Here is a 20957-nt window from a genome sequence, read left to right as displayed (position 1 = left end):
CATCGGGTGCTGCGACAACACCACAACATTCCTATCGTGGGCCACCCAGGCTGGCATCGAACCCTAGAGCTCACGACCCGCAACTACTGGTGGCCGTTGATTCAAACCGATTGCCAGGCCTACGTACGGGCCTGTCCGTTGTGCCAACAAACGAAGATATTCCCGAGACAGCCCGTAGGGACCCTAGTCCCGAATAGCGTGCCGACTCGAGTGTGGCAGCGCATATCAATTGATCTGATCGTCCAATTACCGGAGTCCTCCGGGTACAACGCAATTCTCGTGATCGTCGACCGGTTGGGTAAAGGGATCCGTGTACTCCCGTGCACGGGAAACATCTCCAGGGAAGGAGTCGCCTGGCTATATCGCGATCACATCTGGAAGGATTATAGATTCCCAGAGGAAGTGACTAGCGACCGGGGCCAACAATTCATCGGACATTTCATGAGCGACTTGAGCAAATTGTTGGGGATCAAGGTCCGATCCTCATCGGCTTACCACCCGCAGACGGACGGGCAAACGGAACACGCGAATATGGAGGTCGAGCAGTACCTTCGAACATTTTGCAACTTCCAGCAGAGCGACTGGTCCGATTGGCTCTCCTTAGCGGAATTTGCTTTCAACAATAAAGTTAACTCCTCAACGGGGTTCTCACCCTTCTTCCTCACCTTGGGATTTCATCCGAGAAAGGGGTCCGAGGTGCCGCAAGAGGTCCCAACCAAAGCCGCAACGGTGTTCGCCGACCGGATGAAGGAAGCTCGGGCCGACGCGGCCGAATCTATGAGGGAGGCCCAGGAAACTATGAAGAAGTACTATGATCGGAAGCGAACCCCGGACCCAAACTACACCGAGGGAGACAGAGTATACCTGCAAGGTACAAACCTTACCAGCGACCGACCCTCAAAAAAACTGGACGACAAAAGATTCGGGCCGTTCGAAGTCAAGCGTAAAGTCGGCAAAACTTCCTACAAACTGATACTTCCCCCAACTTGGCGTGTGTGCCCTGTGTTCCACACCGCCCTGTTACGGCCTTGGAACGCCCCAGTAGCAGATCACCAACGGGCCGCCCCGCCTCCCCCGGCCGAGATGCGGGACGGGGAACCACACTATGAAGTAAACGGGCGATGGAAGATACGGAAGGAAGACCAGGGAACGCGGACCCATAAGGCGTCGAGGCGCCGCCCGCAACGGAGGGGGGGTGATGTTACGGTTCGGGTCGGGCCGTCGGGCCACAGGGCTGCACGGGGCCGATCGGGCCCACACTAACTCCATATCCCTCGCCACTCCCCCCATTCTAGTATTCCAACCCCTTCCCTTCACCCCTGCGTCCCTACGCAGCGCCCATCCGATCCGCCCTGGGGCCTGATGCCCATCCGATCCCTCCCTAAATACTGTAGCGTATAAAAACTGTACTTACAAGATGTAGTCGCTAGGCTAATATCGTCTATTCTCCGGGCTGACACCCATCTCTCGTGCTTCTCAGACCCGCTCTAAGGCGGACCCCCCGACGCCCCGATACGGCCCGAGCCCGACGCTGACAGGACCCATATCATTTCTCGTTGGATCCTCCCCTGCTAGGTCCAGCTTACCTTGTATTTGCTTACCATTATTCACTCTTTAGATCCTCCCCGGGTTGCCCTGGAATATGACAATACTATTGTCACTTTAATTTTTCTTTGACATTATATGTATTCTTAGGACCCATATCATTTCTTTCATATAATTTGTATGAGAATTAGTCAACAAATAGGTATGGGTGTCCTCTTTGGACTAAAATAAATGATTTTGTAAGCATCAAATGTCATTTTGTTAAGTTGTGACTGGTAACTCAAAATCAAAATCTTTTGTTTGAGCAAAATCTCTCTTGAGGCATTAGAGATTATCAGCAGCGGCCAGAAATGAATGGCCTTCAAAACTTTTTGTAACCTTCCCAAAAATTTCAATATAATTTCCAAGGGGGTGTCATTATTCGAAAATTGGATATACTGTCAAAAGGATTTTTAAGGACCTTCTGGGATCCCCTCCCCCCTCTCCCCCATTACCAGATCAGGTAATATATTCCCATGATCCTATATCCATGATTCGAAAGTTGAACCCCCCTTGAACGAGATCATTCAATCAAGGTGCAAAATAGTGGTTTTTCAACTCGAGTTTGGACATACTAAGTTGTACTGTTGTAATGTGCGCAGTGGAGACTCGGAAAATCAGAAACGAGGACTAAGTTTGCTGAACCCTTTCGCGACTGCGAATGCGCTAACATCGCACAGGACGACAAGGCACAGCACGCGCAAGGAGTTGAAGGGGTGTTCGGCCACAAGCTCCCCGTCAGCGAAGACGTGTCCTGTGTGATGGTCAGCATGCCAGGCGGCGGCTGACAGCACAGGATCCACACCGCAGGAGAAAACAACGATCAGGGCCATGAGACATCCCTGCAAAACTCGGTAAACATCTTTCGTTTCCTCCGCTTGACGGCTCTGTTTGGTTTCGTGGTCCATTTTCGTGCGCCATTCGTCTATCTGGCGGGCGTCTTCTTCCGGGTCAGTTGTGGCAGCCGGAAGTGGAATTTCAGTGCGTTCCGTCGGTAGCAAGCCGATGCGCCATGCAAGGCCGGCAACACCCGCGAGAAACGAGAGCTTGCAGACGACAACGAGGTAAGACAGAGGCTGGAAAGGGGCCTGGACGATGTAGGTGACTACATTTGGAAGCGAGCACAGGATGACGATTGCCGAGGCCCCCGAGACCAGCCGGCTGGTGTTCTGCATGGATGTCCAATATTAATGAGTGTATGGATCGGACGCATGCTCGGCGTACCACTTCGCGTTGCGTATACGACCGACGGCCGGAGGAGTTGCTTTGGTCAACAAGGAGCATAAAGAAAGCAAAATCGCCCACGGCTTTGACCACTCCGAGAAGTGCAACGAGGCTTCCACTGGAGGGGCCGAGCCATGTGGAAAGGCGCGAGAGGCCAAATCGGACGGCCTGTGCTGTGCCCAGGTGAGCAGCGGGCGAGCCAGAAATTTAGGGATGGACCTACAAGCGAGGATGCTGACAAACGCCATCATCAACGGTACTTGGACGACCCGCACCTGCACCGAAGACACAAACAGTGGTGCAGCAGCCACCAACATCAGGATCGCGAATGCGTCAAAGGCAACGCCGTTGAGGCTCGAAAAAGGGATATCCGCCAAGAAGATCGCAAGGTAGCCGCCGAAGGCGTACAAGGCGTGGAGGGCACTAGTCGCGAATATCACGACTGGATACAAGATGGTGAAGCCATAGAGAACGCCGGGGGCGTGGTCGTCGTTTTGAGGCTGTCCAGCAGCGAGCTTGCCAGTGGACTGGGCGTCAGCTTGGGCGGGGGGTTTGGTGTCGGTCATGGAGGAGAGGCAAGCGTTTCGGAGCCTCAGGGGATGTGTCGAGATGTCTCGGGAACAGTCTGGGACTCCTGTTCGAGCCAAGGTTATGGGTTATTGTAGCATTACGTGTGTCCAAAACAATGGGGGAGTCAGGCTGAAGGATTTGGTGGGGATGATGTGGCAACGGTCAGAGAAGTAGGAGACATCATATCACCATGCCATCATCATCCTCGTCATGTCATCAACGCTGATTGGCGGAGTTGGCTGGCCAACCCGCATATTTCCGTCACCGAATAAACCGAAGTGAGATTTGGGGTATGTATGTAATAAGTACAGCCAATCCTTTACATTTCCCAAATGATTTATTTGGGAACCGCACACCCGACTCAAAGACTCGTCGGCCTATCCGGGTCTGGCAGATTCACGTCTATCTTCGGCAGCGGAGGCTTCACGCGCGGGATCCTGGGCAGCGGGCGGCGCGGGGTATTGAGGCGGCGGGGTGGGTGGAACAGGCGGAGCATCGTCGTCAAGTTGGAATCCCGAGTCGTTGCCCTGCGGAGAGCGCTCGACGGTGACGTATGTCGGCGCGCGCGAGCTAGTGGGGGACGCCGCCCTGATGCTGGCCTCTTCGCAGTCAGTACCGGTGTTGGTGGGCGGTGCATTTGCAAGCGGCGTGCTGTTTTCGCTGAAGCTTAATGGTAAGCTGGTGCTCGTAGTCGTGGAAAGATGCTTTTCCGATGTGGTGGTGCTTGGACCGCCAAGGAGAAAGACCTCCGACCCGTTGGCGCTCGCGGATGTTAACTCGCCGTCCTTGAGGCTGGGTGCCGAAGGCAGTGTCGGGCTCCATCCCGTGTATGTGGCAAGCCTCCCATGACCACCCGACAAATATTGTTGTCCCGTTGGCAAATGCCACTGAAACCATGAGCCACCGTCTGCGCCCGGGAGGGGTAAGCGACGCGTCTTTGCGGGGCCGCCGGCATTTGCGGAGCAAAATCCACAGTACGACGAGGACAAGCAGGGCGCTCGGAATGATGGCCGCAATCATCGTGGCGCGTGCGCCGCGAGAGCCCGCGAAAAGCTGTAGGTGCCCCGGTATTCGCCGGCGCATCTGTTGCAATCGTAGCAGATAGATTTGAGGCTGAAAGTGTAATCGTTGAGGAGATAGGAATGAGTGGGATAGTCGTGGATATGCCGCGGGACAATGACGGCGAGGAGGACGGCGAAGACGACTGTGAGGGCGAAGATGACGGCGAGTGGGACGCGGCGACGGGAGCGTGAGTTGTCGACGGCTGACTCTTGGCAGTGGTCACCGCACTAGATATAATGCTTATGTCCGGGGGCAGCCGCGACGAAACCCCGGAGAATGTGCTAGAAGTCACAATAACTGCGTTGCTCGAGCCTTGATCAGGGGGGAAAATAGGTGAATGGCCATGATGATTCCTGTGTGGACTGCTCGTCAGACAAGAACCCCTCGTCTTGTATAGGACGCACCTGTCTGGATCAATCGCAACGACCATAGTATGCGCACTGAAGAAAAGAGTGAAGCAAAGGAGTGGGTGGGGCGGAGAACGACAGGTCGTCCCGCATGGGATGGGTCAAGGGAAAGGGTGCGGAAGGTGGCGGCGGTGAGTCGTTCTTGTTTGTGTGAGAAGTTCATTCGACATGTCGCTCGGTGGTGATCTGAGAACTTTCAACGACCAGCAACAGATTCCGAGTAACGGCTATTTCCAGATGATTGATTCCAGACGGACATCCAAGTCATGATATGATGTGCATGGCTTTGTGCCTCCGCTCAAGTGGGACCATGGATTGGCCAGTGGAAGCGGCGGGCGTGCGCGCGAAAAGCTTCGTTACTCATCGAGAGCCGACTACTAGTACGGGAGATGATCGATCATCAAGGAGGGATACGTAGGTAGGGACACGCACGGTGCGGGCTGAAAACCGGAATGGAGAGAGCTTCTCTTCTTCAATCCCATCTTGATTGACCCTTGCCCGTTCGTCTCCCGCTCCACCAGTAGGCTTGTGAGAGACCCCGCGCCGGCACAAAGCTGTCCACGAACTGCATGCGATAGACCGGGCGCCAGCTCGTCAGATCGGGTTTTGCGTACATGTGCCGTTCGTGAGGCGACAGATGATGGAAGACGGATAAAGAGGTGCCACGTCATTGTGACCAATGTGACACTAGCGTTGACGGAGCAGCGAGCTCAGGCTCCGCGTGGAGACAGGTCCGAGTTTTGGGTGCGGTTGGATTAAGGACGAGCTATGTACACCAAGCACAGCTGCAATTAGGTATACTTATATATATATCTCACTGGTATAAGCAGTGATTGCGACCTCCGTCACCGGCCCCGGGCCGGGGCCGCCCGGGCCCATCGACGACGGGATACGGGGCAATGGGCGGCGGGGGGTAGGACGGGGGCTGTGTGTGCGCCGTAGTTAGGCTTTCGGGCCTCACGTCTGCGACGCTGTTTAGCTCGAGCTCAAGGGGGTCCGTGACATATGTCGGGGCGCGGGAGGCCGACAGCTCCGGTGTCCCCGGACCCTGTTGGAGAGGGATATGGAAGTCGCTGCTCGTGGACGCGTGAATGCTGTTCTCCCGGCGCGGGTAAGAGGGTCGGAGTACACGCACGCACCGGGAGAGCCACGTTCCGGTATCGCGCGGCCGGCCAGCCGAGTCCGAAGTGGGAAAAGGGTGGGTGCGGCGATTTCGCTGCCGGCGCTGCCAGAGCAGGAGAAATAGGAGACACCAGAGAAGTATGACGGCTGGGGCCAGGGCCGCAACTAGCGTCTTCACGTGGCTAGCGCTGCCTATGGCCGTCGGCCGACTCGGCCCGGAGTTCCCGGACGGACGGCTGCTGGACTGGGATGATCTGGTGGTCGTGGTAGCAGATACCAGAGAAGAGGCCGAAGATTGGAAGCTGTCGGTCGTACTGTTAGCATTGGCAGACTTGAAGCCTGAGGATGCGATAGCTCCGCCAGCACTGCTAGCGTGCGACGTTGGGCGAACGATTAATGTCACGGTTGTTGTCGACCTAGGCAACGTTGTTGTTTGTCGTCGTGTTGAGCGAGGTAGTTAGCGCTACTGACCTGATCACGGTGACCACCACAGTGTGCGTCACCACTGTCATGCCGGTCTGCGTCCGACGTGCAACGTCGGCGTCGGCTGCCGGTGTGTTGAAAGATTGGAAATTAGCCTGGGCCAGCTGGCTGACCCGCGGGCGAGCGTCAGAGGGAGAGTGAGAATCGAACAACGAAGGCGGCGACTGCGTTAAACTTGGGGGGGATGTGGCGGCGTAACATCTAAGTATGCTCGCCGCGACATCCGATCTTTGGGACAGGTTGCGAATGTGAACTTGAAGGTGCCACAGTGCAAAAACATGTGCGACAGTGCGATCGACACACACTCCTCGTGAGTTTAAAACTTCATCATGACGTCTGCATCTATCGCCGCTTTGAAAAGCGGTGGTCACCCCAGTACTACTATTGGCTGCTGGAGACTCGGATAGAGTGGGGTGGGGGTGACCGTGCAAGTGCAATCGTCGAGGAGGTAGGAATGACTGGGAGGAGTCTTGGATGTTGCGGCAGGACTGCTGCGAGAAGATGATGTCGATAGCTATAGAGAGCAGTGTAACTGCTCGAAGCACTCGCTTGATTGAAAGACGGTCGTCCGCTGAAGTGAGCCTGTGAAATCGCCTGTGGTAGCTCGGCGCATCTGCTGGTCTTTCCTTGGAGATGCATCAAGGAGAGATACGTAGGGATGGGGAAGGACACGCACGACGTGGATTCCGAGTCCAAACAAGATTGGAGAGCCTCTCTGGTTCAATCCCATCTTGATTGCCCCATCCAATGATCCAACCCCCCACCTGCACTGAGCTCGTGGGAGCTGTGCAAGCGATATCACGCCGGAAGACAGCTCGTCAGATCGGTTCCAGGGGGATGCATCCCTCGTGAGGTGGTTGGTCAACCCCCACAAGCTGCGACAAAAGGCTGAGATGGTGGAAGACCACCAGGCGAAGGCCACGTCAGTGTGACCCGGCGTGACAGAACGATCAGCAGTGTAACGAACCATTCAATCAACCCTAAGTGCACAGGTACATACAGTGTCCAGTGTCAAGTTGACATCAAGCATGAGGTAGCACTTACTAGTAGACATGATCATATAGGAAGTATCTATAAGTATCTCTTGCAACTTACTGTAATACTAGCACCACAGTATAATTATATCGCTCTAATTAGATTGCATTCCTCTGAGTCTTAATCATTTCTCATCATTCAATCTGTTGTGTAAGATAGTTGACCAGTATCGATATCAGATTTGGGGAAGCACATCTTAGAGATGGCATACCTTAAGGCCTTTATAAACAAAGTTGTCACCTAGCAAAGGCTAGATCCTGGATCCTTGAATATTGGTAGTATGATAACCCCTTTTGATGCTGGGCCAACCATGGGTGAGAAATCTATTCATAAGAGTTTTTTGACTTGAATCTGATTTAGGAGCCCTTCTTATTGGACTTATAGTCTCTAGTGTTCTATTTGGCATTGCTACACTGCAGGAATATGTCTACTATAGACAATATTTTGAGGACACCTGGCAGTTGAAAGCATTTGTATGTATTGCACATTTCCTCCTTGGTACACATTTAACTAAGAGAAACTAGATGGCAATTGTATGGTAGGATACTAGTATCTGCTCAGTTCAGGTTTGGTATTCTGAAATTTTTAGGGTGCTGCAGCTTGCTCAGCTCATTTTTACTACGCAAACAACATATCTATATACAGTTACCAGATATGGTGATCCTGCAAGTCTTATGGAGGCCATACCATCCCCTCTTGCCCTTTCCATGTTTCTGGCAACTTTTATCACAGCAATAGGTTTGTATTCCTAAATTCCTCCCACAAAAGCTATATGATATCTAATATGTGTCACACAGTGCAGGGATTCTTTGCCTTTCGAATATGGGTAATGGCACCAAAGAAAATATTCAAGATGATATCTATTTTGCTTCAATTTCTGGCATCAGCTTTGATTATTGGGGGACTAGTCGATCTACCATTCTGTTTTAAGAGCCCCAGCATTTCAGCATTTTTTCAGCAGTATGATCTACTACTCCTTCCCTTTACAATTATCAACCTCATCAATGATGTGACTATCACTGGATCCTTGGTTACAATTCTGGTTCTAAGACGTAGAACTGGTCTTGTGAAGACTGCTGTATTGGTGGATCAATTGCTAAAATGGACACTTGGTACAAATTTCTAGAGTTTTGGGATAGGATCATGCTTACTACCTCTTCAGAAACTGGTTTTATCACTAGCATATTCAGCTCCCTCACCTTAGTGTTTGTGAGTTCATATATTGATCTTTGCACTATCATTCACTTCTATTTTAGTACATTATTCAACCAACAAACTGTAAAGTTCTATTTATTCTATTTCAATGGATAAAAAAATTGACGAAAGTTCACTTTAAATTCATTAGTTATTTGGATTTCAGTTCAGATTATCAAAGCACATTGTGGGTCATTTCTCATCTGCAACTGATCATCATGCTTATTTGAGATGATTTAGTGTTTGCAAACTCACTTCTTACTTCTCTCAACTCTCGAGCAACCCTGAGAGGTATGATAGGGCAGAGGACATATTGAGCTGGCCCAAAAACCGAATATTCTGGCATTTCTAATATTATACGAGTATCAGAAGAAACGGACACAAAATAGGACAAGAATATTATATGACATGTTATTGATATCTATTCTTATATGATTCTATTGGGGATGTATATTAGCATTTGATCTAATGATCTCATCAAATATTTGACTTGCTTAGTGACTTCCCTTTATAGAGTTATTGTTTACTGTTGAAGCTAGATTCATGCAGATAATATTCCCTTATCTAGTACCTCTTGATCTGTGCCATAAATGATGTTTGCAATTGCCTGCTTATAAAGCTTAGCATAAGTGTCAATACCTGTGGATGTCATCACAGGTACTGTAGGCCATCTTTTGGAGGCACAATACCACGTCAGCGGCAGGTGACCAAGAAGTCACCACAACGAGCACGGTCTCCTGATGGTGCCCAAGCCCATTGCCGCTGGGTTGTTTGACGATCGCAGTGAGATTCATCAAGGAAGACGAGGGTCTCGGCAGGATAAAGGTTGCCAATGAGTGTTTGATACTCACTCCGCCGGTCTTCATTTCTAGGGATGAGCACGGGTCAACCCCGCGGGTGACCGGAGGCTGACTCGGACCCGGACCTGCACAGCCACTGACCTGTGACCCGCGGGTCCGGGTCACCCGCCGGGTTAGAAGGTGAAGGGCGACACAAATTTGTCGGGAAAAAAGGAAAGGAGGCAGAGTTGAACCAGGGACCGCTTGATGAAGTGCAGACTAGCAGGGCGGCGGAGACTGAATAGGCACGGGTCAAGTGTAAGCTGACCCGTACCCGTACCCGTGTGGACGCGTGAATGCTGTTCTCCCGGCGCCGGGTAAGAGGGTCGGAGTACACGCACGCACCGGGAGAGCCACGTTCCGGTATCGCGCGGCCGGCCAGCCGAGTCCGAAGTGGGAAAAGGGTGGGTGCGGCGATTTCGCTGCCGGCGCTGCCAGAGCAGGAGAAATAGGAGACACCAGAGAAGTATGACGGCTGGGGCCAGGGCCGCAACTAGCGTCTTCACGTGGCTAGCGCTGCCTATGGCCGTCGGCCGACTCGGCCCGGAGTTCCCGGACGGACGGCTGCTGGACTGGGATGATCTGGTGGTCGTGGTAGCAGATACCAGAGAAGAGGCCGAAGATTGGAAGCTGTCGGTCGTACTGTTAGCATTGGCAGACTTGAAGCCTGAGGATGCGATAGCTCCGCCAGCACTGCTAGCGTGCGACGTTGGGCGAACGATTAATGTCACGGTTGTTGTCGACCTAGGCAACGTTGTTGTTTGTCGTCGTGTTGAGCGAGGTAGTTAGCGCTACTGACCTGATCACGGTGACCACCACAGTGTGCGTCACCACTGTCATGCCGGTCTGCGTCCGACGTGCAACGTCGGCGTCGGCTGCCGGTGTGTTGAAAGATTGGAAATTAGCCTGGGCCAGCTGGCTGACCCGCGGGCGAGCGTCAGAGGGAGAGTGAGAATCGAACAACGAAGGCGGCGACTGCGTTAAACTTGGGGGGGATGTGGCGGCGTAACATCTAAGTATGCTCGCCAGGACATCCGATCTTTGGGACAGGTTGCGAATGTGAACTTGAAGGTGCCACAGTGCAAAAACATGTGCGACAGTGCGATCGACACACACTCCTCGTGAGTTTAAAACTTCATCATGACGTCTGCATCTATCGCCGCTTTGAAAAGCGGTGGTCACCCCAGTACTACTATTGGCTGCTGGAGACTCGGATAGAGTGGGGTGGGGGGTGACCGTGCAAGTGCAATCGTCGAGGAGGTAGGAATGACTGGGAGGAGTCTTGGATGTTGCGGCAGGACTGCTGCGAGAAGATGATGTCGATAGCTATAGAGAGCAGTGTAACTGCTCGAAGCACTCGCTTGATTGAAAGACGGTCGTCCGCTGAAGTGAGCCTGTGAAATCGCCTGTGGTAGCTCGGCGCATCTGCTGGTCTTTCCTTGGAGATGCATCAAGGAGAGATACGTAGGGATGGGGAAGGACACGCACGACGTGGATTCCGAGTCCAAACAAGATTGGAGAGCCTCTCTGGTTCAATCCCATCTTGATTGCCCCATCCAATGATCCAACCCCCCACCTGCACTGAGCTCGTGGGAGCTGTGCAAGCGATATCACGCCGGAAGACAGCTCGTCAGATCGGTTCCAGGGGGATGCATCCCTCGTGAGGTGGTTGGTCAACCCCCACAAGCTGCGACAAAAGGCTGAGATGGTGGAAGACCACCAGGCGAAGGCCACGTCAGTGTGACCCGGCGTGACAGAACGATCAGCAGTGTAACGAACCATTCAATCAACCCTAAGTGCACAGGTACATACAGTGTCCAGTGTCAAGTTGACATCAAGCATGAGGTAGCACTTACTAGTAGACATGATCATATAGGAAGTATCTATAAGTATCTCTTGCAACTTACTGTAATACTAGCACCACAGTATAATTATATCGCTCTAATTAGATTGCATTCCTCTGAGTCTTAATCATTTCTCATCATTCAATCTGTTGTGTAAGATAGTTGACCAGTATCGATATCAGATTTGGGGAAGCACATCTTAGAGATGGCATACCTTAAGGCCTTTATAAACAAAGTTGTCACCTAGCAAAGGCTAGATCCTGGATCCTTGAATATTGGTAGTATGATAACCCCTTTTGATGCTGGGCCAACCATGGGTGAGAAATCTATTCATAAGAGTTTTTTGACTTGAATCTGATTTAGGAGCCCTTCTTATTGGACTTATAGTCTCTAGTGTTCTATTTGGCATTGCTACACTGCAGGAATATGTCTACTATAGACAATATTTTGAGGACACCTGGCAGTTGAAAGCATTTGTATGTATTGCACATTTCCTCCTTGGTACACATTTAACTAAGAGAAACTAGATGGCAATTGTATGGTAGGATACTAGTATCTGCTCAGTTCAGGTTTGGTATTCTGAAATTTTTAGGGTGCTGCAGCTTGCTCAGCTCATTTTTACTACGCAAACAACATATCTATATACAGTTACCAGATATGGTGATCCTGCAAGTCTTATGGAGGCCATACCATCCCCTCTTGCCCTTTCCATGTTTCTGGCAACTTTTATCACAGCAATAGGTTTGTATTCCTAAATTCCTCCCACAAAAGCTATATGATATCTAATATGTGTCACACAGTGCAGGGATTCTTTGCCTTTCGAATATGGGTAATGGCACCAAAGAAAATATTCAAGATGATATCTATTTTGCTTCAATTTCTGGCATCAGCTTTGATTATTGGGGGACTAGTCGATCTACCATTCTGTTTTAAGAGCCCCAGCATTTCAGCATTTTTTCAGCAGTATGATCTACTACTCCTTCCCTTTACAATTATCAACCTCATCAATGATGTGACTATCACTGGATCCTTGGTTACAATTCTGGTTCTAAGACGTAGAACTGGTCTTGTGAAGACTGCTGTATTGGTGGATCAATTGCTAAAATGGACACTTGGTACAAATTTCTAGAGTTTTGGGATAGGATCATGCTTACTACCTCTTCAGAAACTGGTTTTATCACTAGCATATTCAGCTCCCTCACCTTAGTGTTTGTGAGTTCATATATTGATCTTTGCACTATCATTCACTTCTATTTTAGTACATTATTCAACCAACAAACTGTAAAGTTCTATTTATTCTATTTCAATGGATAAAAAAATTGACGAAAGTTCACTTTAAATTCATTAGTTATTTGGATTTCAGTTCAGATTATCAAAGCACATTGTGGGTCATTTCTCATCTGCAACTGATCATCATGCTTATTTGAGATGATTTAGTGTTTGCAAACTCACTTCTTACTTCTCTCAACTCTCGAGCAACCCTGAGAGGTATGATAGGGCAGAGGACATATTGAGCTGGCCCAAAAACCGAATATTCTGGCATTTCTAATATTATACGAGTATCAGAAGAAACGGACACAAAATAGGACAAGAATATTATATGACATGTTATTGATATCTATTCTTATATGATTCTATTGGGGATGTATATTAGCATTTGATCTAATGATCTCATCAAATATTTGACTTGCTTAGTGACTTCCCTTTATAGAGTTATTGTTTACTGTTGAAGCTAGATTCATGCAGATAATATTCCCTTATCTAGTACCTCTTGATCTGTGCCATAAATGATGTTTGCAATTGCCTGCTTATAAAGCTTAGCATAAGTGTCAATACCTGTGGATGTCATCACAGGTACTGTAGGCCATCTTTTGGAGGCACAATACCACGTCAGCGGCAGGTGACCAAGAAGTCACCACAACGAGCACGGTCTCCTGATGGTGCCCAAGCCCATTGCCGCTGGGTTGTTTGACGATCGCAGTGAGATTCATCAAGGAAGACGAGGGTCTCGGCAGGATAAAGGTTGCCAATGAGTGTTTGATACTCACTCCGCCGGTCTTCATTTCTAGGGATGAGCACGGGTCAACCCCTGGGGTGACCGGAGGCTGACTCGGACCCGGACCTGCACAGCCACTGACCTGTGACCCGCGGGTCCGGGTCACCCGCCGGGTTAGAAGGTGAAGGGCGACACAAATTTGTCGGGAAAAAAGGAAAGGAGGCAGAGTTGAACCAGGGACCGCTTGATGAAGTGCAGACTAGCAGGGCGGCGGAGACTGAATAGGCACGGGTCAAGTGTAAGCTGACCCGTACCCGTACCCGTACGGGTCAAACCCGCCAACCCGCGCGGGTCAGCCGGACCCGTGCTCATCCCTATTCATTTCGTTCTCGAGCAATGGGAGAAACCTGAAAAATGTTCAAGTCTGGCGTTTTTGTCTGACCGCGCTCTGCGTCAACCAACTACGCAACATATTGAAGGCGGAAGTCATCCAAGTTCCATACTCGCCAAGCAACCGAACGAGCAGAACGCTTCCTGACAATCACAAACATGGAGCATTTATGAGGGCGCCGCTACGGCCAAGAGACTGGAACATTTAACTTCTCTCGTTCCCCCAGGGAGTTCGGCGGTGGTGGTATTCCGATCCGCCTCAGGATAATCCTCGTTAACCTTGCCTCAGAATGTTTAGAACATCCTTTGGCACCCCTCTTGCCTTGATTCATTCTGTGTACCTCGGCTTGCTTATGTCATTCACTACAATGCCCCAAAGTTGCGTAATCCACCCTTGATCCTTTGATCCGCCGCCCGTCGAAGGCCTGTCCGGTAAAGACGGAGGGATGAGGTGGTCGTTATGGCGGCCTATTTGATTCCATGCATGCCTACTTGCCATCCAAGCCATAGGAACTAAGTACAAGAGGAGGGTGGAGAGTTCAGTGGCGTATGACGGCCGCGTCAATGAAGACGGTGGAAGTTTGTCAACCGGCCGGCGATTGGGCAAGATGCGATGCCGATGGGTTGGATTTTGGTCAGTGGGACTGACTGAGATTGCTAGCATCAACTAGTATACTAGTATCATAATTTGCACTTTACATAGAAGATAACCCAAGCTGAGCTGTGGGGTAGACCTAGGGTATAAAATAAATATCTTATTTCTCTCAGACTTTCTGTATCTCCAAAAAGGCTATCTTTTGCTGCATTAGAAAGGTGCAGGGAAAGATGTTCTTTCTCTTTCTCTTTCTTTTAGGAACAAAGAACATCTTTGTATGGCAACAAAAGAGAAAGGGAAAGAACATCTTTCTGAGTGTCTTTCTGCATCATTGAAATCAGTTCTTTGTGCGGCTTAAAAAGGAACACAAAAAGAGGCAATTTCAAGTGATCTTTTTGTTTTTACACAAAGGTGACCTTTTTGTATAAACAGAAAGAAGCATCAAAAGCCCATCTTTCAAATCGTCTTTCATGATCAGGGAAAGGTCAGCTTTCTGTCTGTCTGAAACACAAGCAAAAAGGCATTGTTTTGATATCTGTTTCCATGCAATTAAAATTCAGTATTTCTTTCACTGAGAAATGTATATAAAAATGTGTAAAATTAATTCATGTTTTTACTGGGAAAGAAATTTTTCAATTTGCCGTGTGTATATTGTGGCATACTCTGATGCGCTCGACATAGATCACAAACGAATTTGGTTTTTGGTCTCGTACCTTCGATCCGCACATGCCTCTGTGTGTTATAGGCGACAACCTCCATTTTTTCCTGGCGACCTCAAGGGGTTCAAGATCCTTATCAGGCACATGGGGTAGGGGGCCCTGGGGGGGGTAAAAAAAAGCTTTTTGTATATGAAAGATTTAGGCCTTTCATGGGTGTAAAGACAGTGAAGATATAGTGTATACACTCCAATTTCTATAGTTCACAACTCTCATACTTATATCTATATACTTTCAGGCCCATAAGCTTGGATAGCCCACTCTGTTATAGGTCCATGGACAGGTAATTGATGAGAGGTGAACATGTTGAAGAGTTGATATGGCCTGCCATGTGTGTTTGAAGGTTCCAGGTACATACATACATACACATATACACATACACACATATACACATACACACATATAAAAAATTTTGCAAAAAAAAGTTGCACAAAGATTGAATTTTTTATCCCACTTTTTGATCGCATCAGTGGTCACATGATGCGAATCGTGGGAACATATTACCTGATATGGCAGGAGGGGGGTTCCCCAGGGGTCAGAAAAAAACTTTCCAACCCTATGTATATGTATGATTCGAGACTTGAACCCCCCTTGGGCAACCGGGAATACAAGTTTGCGAAACCCTACACTCCACCTGTCTGTCAAGGTGACTGATCCTGATGAGGGGTTGGTGTAAGGGATCATGTGATGTGACAGCTGTGACTGATCATCTGACTGGTTTGTAGATAGCCCTGTACTTAAGTAGTTGGCCCTGGGACTGTTCCCCCGGCTTTGTTATCAACTTGGCACTTGCACTCTCTTCCCCTCACAGTGCTCGGGACCCCGGCAGTGACACAGAAACCTTCGATGGGGAGACCCTTGTTCTCTGCATTGCCCTGAGTCCTAGGCGCACTTGCCTTTTTGAATGCAGGCCAGCAGCCTGAGCAAGATGCCAGCTCGACCCTGCCCGCGGCCCAGCGCCTCCATCATTGAGCCTCACCCGCCTGTTCTGTGTATAAGGGAAAGAGAAAAATGATGTCAGTGTTGAGAGGGAAGAGTAGAGTGCTGTGATCTGTTGATCGATTGATCGCTCTTGCTTCCATGACCATCCGGCTGGTTGTGCATGTATTGAAGAAAATTAAGCCAATATCATAGCATACAGCGACAATTTCTTTTTTGTCACCCACCCTGAAACCATTTGTATACAGTTCCTATATGAGAAAACATGTGCACCATCCACGTATTGATATAAACTAGATGAAAATGATAACTGTGACTACGATATGTTGGTTTCCAATTGGACAGTGTCGCTTTGTCAAGGGTGGAACACTTCACACGAACAGCCGGATATTGGAAGATGTAATGAGAGTCATTAGGGCTCCAACCATTTCCATTTGCAAATGTTTGCAAACGGAAAAAAAACAATAAAAAAACAAACAGTTTAAATGGTTTTCAATTTTTTTTTTCTGAAATTTGCTGTGATTTGATCCTAATTAGGCAGTCCCATCTCAGGCCTGCCAATACCAGTGCAGAAAGACTGTTAAAAAGCAAGATGCATAAACCCTGTTGATAAGCAAGTGGAAAAACCAGCTGTATGTATCAGTGTTAATGCTGGCCATTGCTATATTGTAATTTATTATTATACCATATGATTATCATTATTACTACAATATTTCACGTTAATATTTTTATGTTATATAATTGATATTATGGATATATTATGGTGCAGAGGACTATATTACAATATTGTTATATTATTATTCTGCATTTTGCATGATAATATTATAATAGGCTAGCCATATATGTCACTAATAATGTGAATCTTGGCATCCTTGCATAGATACTCAAGCGTTGATGCAAGCTTTGCTTACCAACATGTGCTTCAAGGCTGGTCATTCCCCCAGCATTGACATGGACAGCCTTAGTAAGATGTAACCCTTTATAAATGTTTATCAACAGTTTTCAAACATTTTTGGACCGTTTGCATTTATTTTACAATCTGGTTGGAGCCCTAAGAGTCATATATTACCATTTTTAAATATTTGGAATGGAAATGAGCATTCCGAAGCCTATAAATCAATGAACTGTACTTATTACGGCTTCCAGATCCTCCGAATGCTCGGCGTGTAGCTCTCCCACCACTCGGTAAACTCGCGGCGCTTAGCCCTGGTACCTAGTCACATCAGTGTCGTGCCAGTGGGCATAGACAGAACAGCGCGCACCCTTGTAAATCTGCCGCTCCGTGCCGCTCGGTCCCGCCCGCTCCCAGACATACGTCCCGCCGTCGGCGCCGGCGGTGCGGCCGACGGAGACGTCCAGCCAGAGCGCCGCGAGCAGAGGGCACTGCGCGACGATGGCCGCGCGCAGCTGCGCTGTCTCCGCGGGCACACTGCTGGTATCGGCACCGCGGGCAGCGGAAGACTCTGCAGCGCGATCCACCGAGCGCCCCGGCGCCCTGTGTCTGACCGCGAGCGTCTGCAGCGTGGGCGCCACGGTGCGGAGCAGGGGCTAGAGCGCGGAGCGGTGAGGAACGGGCATGGGGGAACAGAAAAAGCGCGACGCACCGCATCGACGGGCGCGAGGGGGACGGGCAGCTCCAGGCACAGATGCCGCAGGCCGGAGAAGGCGCCGAGCGGCAGGAGCGCGTGCCGCCAGCTCGGCACGGGGAGGATCTTCAGATGGAGATATCGCAGGCGCGGCGCGAGCGCCCGTATGCCGGGATCATTGGTCACGAGATCGCGGAGCTGCGCGGGATTGCACGGCGGCAGCGTGACGGCGGCGAGCGCGCCAAGATGTGCGAAGAGCGCGAGGAACGGCGGGTGGTCGAGCACGACGTGCGCCAGGCGCGGGAGATCGGGGGTCTTGTTGCTGTCGGCGGCGTGCCGGTACGCCGCGCCGGTGTTGAACAGCCTGACGGAGAGCGCGCGGAGGTTCGGGAACTTGCGGAGCAGGGCGAGGTTGGCGCGCATCGCGCTGGCCGACCAGACGCAGTGCAGCGTCGCGAGGTGCGGGTTGGCGGGCATGGCGTCCAGATGGGCGGACCATTCGTGCGGCAGCACGCCGAGATAGACTTCCACGAGCCGCGTGGATTGCCCGGCGAGGAACGGCGCCCAGAGCGCCTCGGACGCGGGCGGGTGCAGCGCGGAGGACTCCGCCACGCCGAGTTTCGTCAGCGCATAGCGTGGGACGCCCGCATCCCTGACGTCGTCGAGCGACGCAGTCGTGCAGTCCTCGGTGAAATAGAGCTCGGAGAGGGTGCAGTGCGCCGGGGCGGGAGTAGAGCAGGCGGAGCGCATCCACGTCGAGGTGGATGTTGCAGAAGACTATCGTCTGCAGCGCGGGGAAGTGGTGCACAGAGGCTAAGAAAAGCAGCAACAGCGGACAGGGCGCCCCGCTGACGCGCACGCGGCGCACCCACGGCGCTACGTCGGCGCGCAGGGCGAACCCGAGCCGCCCCTTCCGCGCCTCGTGGCGCCGCGGCGGCCGCAGCTGCGAATGTGCCTTGGGGCACAGGTAGAGATCGAACTCCGCCAGTCGCCGATGGCGTGTCAGGCGCGCCAGGTCCATGCTAGCCAGGGCCAGCGCGGCGAGGGCTGTGCTGTCGCGCGACAGATGCTCGAGGATGGCCAGCCAGAGCTCGTCGGGGAGCGCGCTCATGCTGGGAAAGAGGCAAGGATCGACCGCGGGAATGGCTGGCGGCTTCGATCAGCTTCCGGGCCGGTAATTACCAAATGAGGCCGTTGACATATCATAGCACGTGGTGACTTTGATCTTTCCTCCGCGCCACGAGGCAGCCGGACCGCATCGGTCCCTGTCGTGTCCTACCCTGCGCGGCCGTGGCCCTGGCGATGGACAGAGACACGCGGCGCGTGCGCAGGGACGGTGCGACATGCGTCTTGCACCCTGCGCACTCGCCTCGCCTCGCCTGCGCCAGGCGAATCACGGCCTTTCCACCGTTGCGGCCTCATGTTTCCGGCGCGGGTCATAGTGGGGCTGGGGCTGGGGCTCAGGCTCGCGGCGGGCACGCCCCCCGCGCTTATTCTTCATCCGCACGCTCATGTCCCTGGCCCCCGCTGCCAGCGCATTCACGCCTGCAACGCCTGCGACTGGGACGGGCACGACGAAGGCGACCATTGTGGTGGTGCTGCTGGCGATGACGACGGCGGCGCTGGGGTTCTTCCGGCGGTCCTCGAAGGGCTCTGCCTCCCAGGCGGCGAAAGAGAAGAAGGGGAAGGAGCGGGCGAACGGACACGGGAAGGCGACTGGGACGGCCGAAGAGGACAGGGAGGAGCTGAGAGCGGCGCAGGCCAGAGTGGCCGCGCTCGAGAGCCAGTGTCAGGCCTGGCGGGAAAGGGCAGAGGAGGGTGAGCGGGAGCGGGAGCGATTGGTATGTCGCCCGCTACGCAGGCAAGGGTGTGGGGCTGAACTCGGGACGACAGACGCTCGTTGTCCAGGAAAGAGACGCACGGGAGGAAGATGCGGCCCAGCGGCTGGAGGCGGCGGAGGCGCGGCTAGAGAGTGCAGTGGATGCCGCACAGCGGCGGGAGGTGGAGCAACAGCGGGCGATGGAGAGTCTGAAGGCCGAGCAGGCCGCACTTAACGAACAATTGCAGGATCTGCTGGCCACCAACGCGCAGATTTCTCAGGACCACAACGACGCCCTGCAGCTGTTGGACGCCGCACGTGCCCGCCTCCCGCCCGACGACAGGCTCACCGACCACGCCGTCCTCGTGCTCGTGCAGGCGCTCAACACCGAGCTCGCCGAGGCCGCCGCGTTCTTCGCCGACGCGTTCGAGTTCGAGGACAAGGCGCACGCCCCGCCCGTCGACTACACCACGCCCGAGCTCGCCGACGTGCTCGAGCGCGCCACGGAGATCCTCGGGGCCGAGATGGTCGCCGCGCTCCGGTCCGCGTCGCACCACGCCGACGCGCGCCGCGTCCGGCACGCGGTGCAGGGCGGGCTCGCCGAGTACGCGCGCTGGATGAGCGCCGCGTGGTTCTTCGCGGACCCCGACGACGAGCAGCTCCTCGCGGACATCTACCAGCGCATCCGCGCGACGCCCGCGCTCTCCCAGGCCGCCGCCGGCCGCTGGCGCGCGCTCACCCACGCGCACGTGCAGGCGCTCGTCCTCGGCCCGGGGCCAGGGCCGGGGCCCGCCGCGGAGCCCGCGCCCGCGCTCGGCGCGTACTTCGTCGACGCGCTCGTGAACGTGCTCCTCGCGGCGGGCTTCCGCAGCTCGCCCGCGGCGCTGCACGCGCTCGTCGGCGACCGGCCCGAGTTCGGCGCGCGGATCGCGCGGCTGGTAAGCCTGGCCCGCGGGCTGAACCGCGCGGTCGGCGCGGAGGTCGCGGCGTGCGAGCTGCGCACGCTCGCGGCGCTGCCGGGCGGGCCGTTCGACGGCGCGACGATGGTTGCCGAGAGCGAGGAAGAGGCGGGGGGAGAGGGAGGGGACGGAGACGGAGACGGGGACGCGGCGCTGGTGCTGTGCACGTGTGCGCTCGGCCTCGTGCGCCTGGATAAGGTCCCGGGGACGGGCACGTGGACGCGCACGGTCCTGCTCAGGTCGCGCGTCCTGCTCGAGCCGGGGGAGCGGACGCCGACGACGGCGAGCGCGGTGCGCGCGGCGTGACGAGCGGGCGGCGATGGACTGTCACTATGTTCTTATGTCTCATATGCTCTAGACGTATGGTATTGTATCGCTGTGAGTATTAATAGTGCGATGATGTTCTCCGATTGCTGTTCGATATTACTATCCCCTGAAGAATGTCGAGGTTCGATATTCTCATTCGCAGTACTCTTCCCAAGCGCAAAAGCAAGCGGGTTAGTGGGCTCTACTAGTGATATCTTTATTGTGCCCATCATGTTCCTAATTTCTTTTTCATCTACACACTGGATACTACCATATACAGCTTGAAA

At 52.6% G+C, this 20957-nt stretch overlaps 2 protein-coding genes across 2 annotated transcripts; one reads left to right on the top strand and one right to left on the bottom strand.

The window, feature by feature from the left end:
• Positions 1–17133: 17133 nt before the first annotated feature.
• MIND_01343000 (uncharacterized protein) lies at positions 17134–18697 on the bottom strand (the record flags this gene model as incomplete). The annotated part of the gene is made up of 4 exons (XM_037369872.1): positions 17134–17213; positions 17263–17548; positions 17605–18363; positions 18455–18697. The coding sequence occupies 4 exons, from the start codon at positions 18695–18697 to the stop codon at positions 17134–17136; spliced, it is 1368 nt and encodes a 455-aa protein (XP_037213428.1).
• A 400-nt stretch (positions 18698–19097) lies between these two features.
• On the top strand, positions 19098–20670 carry MIND_01342900 (uncharacterized protein; the record flags this gene model as incomplete). Its single annotated transcript, XM_037369871.1, has 2 exons — positions 19098–19427; positions 19480–20670. The coding sequence occupies 2 exons, from the start codon at positions 19098–19100 to the stop codon at positions 20668–20670; spliced, it is 1521 nt and encodes a 506-aa protein (XP_037213427.1).
• Between the last annotated feature and the right edge of the window lie 287 nt (positions 20671–20957).

Source organism: Mycena indigotica (genome assembly GCF_014461135.1).
Source record: "Mycena indigotica strain 171206Taipei chromosome Unknown Mind.scaff0016, whole genome shotgun sequence".
NCBI lineage: Eukaryota > Fungi > Basidiomycota > Agaricomycetes > Agaricales > Mycenaceae > Mycena > Mycena indigotica.
The sequence above is the reverse complement of the archived record's forward strand: the minus strand, read 5'-3'. Positions and strand labels throughout refer to the sequence as shown.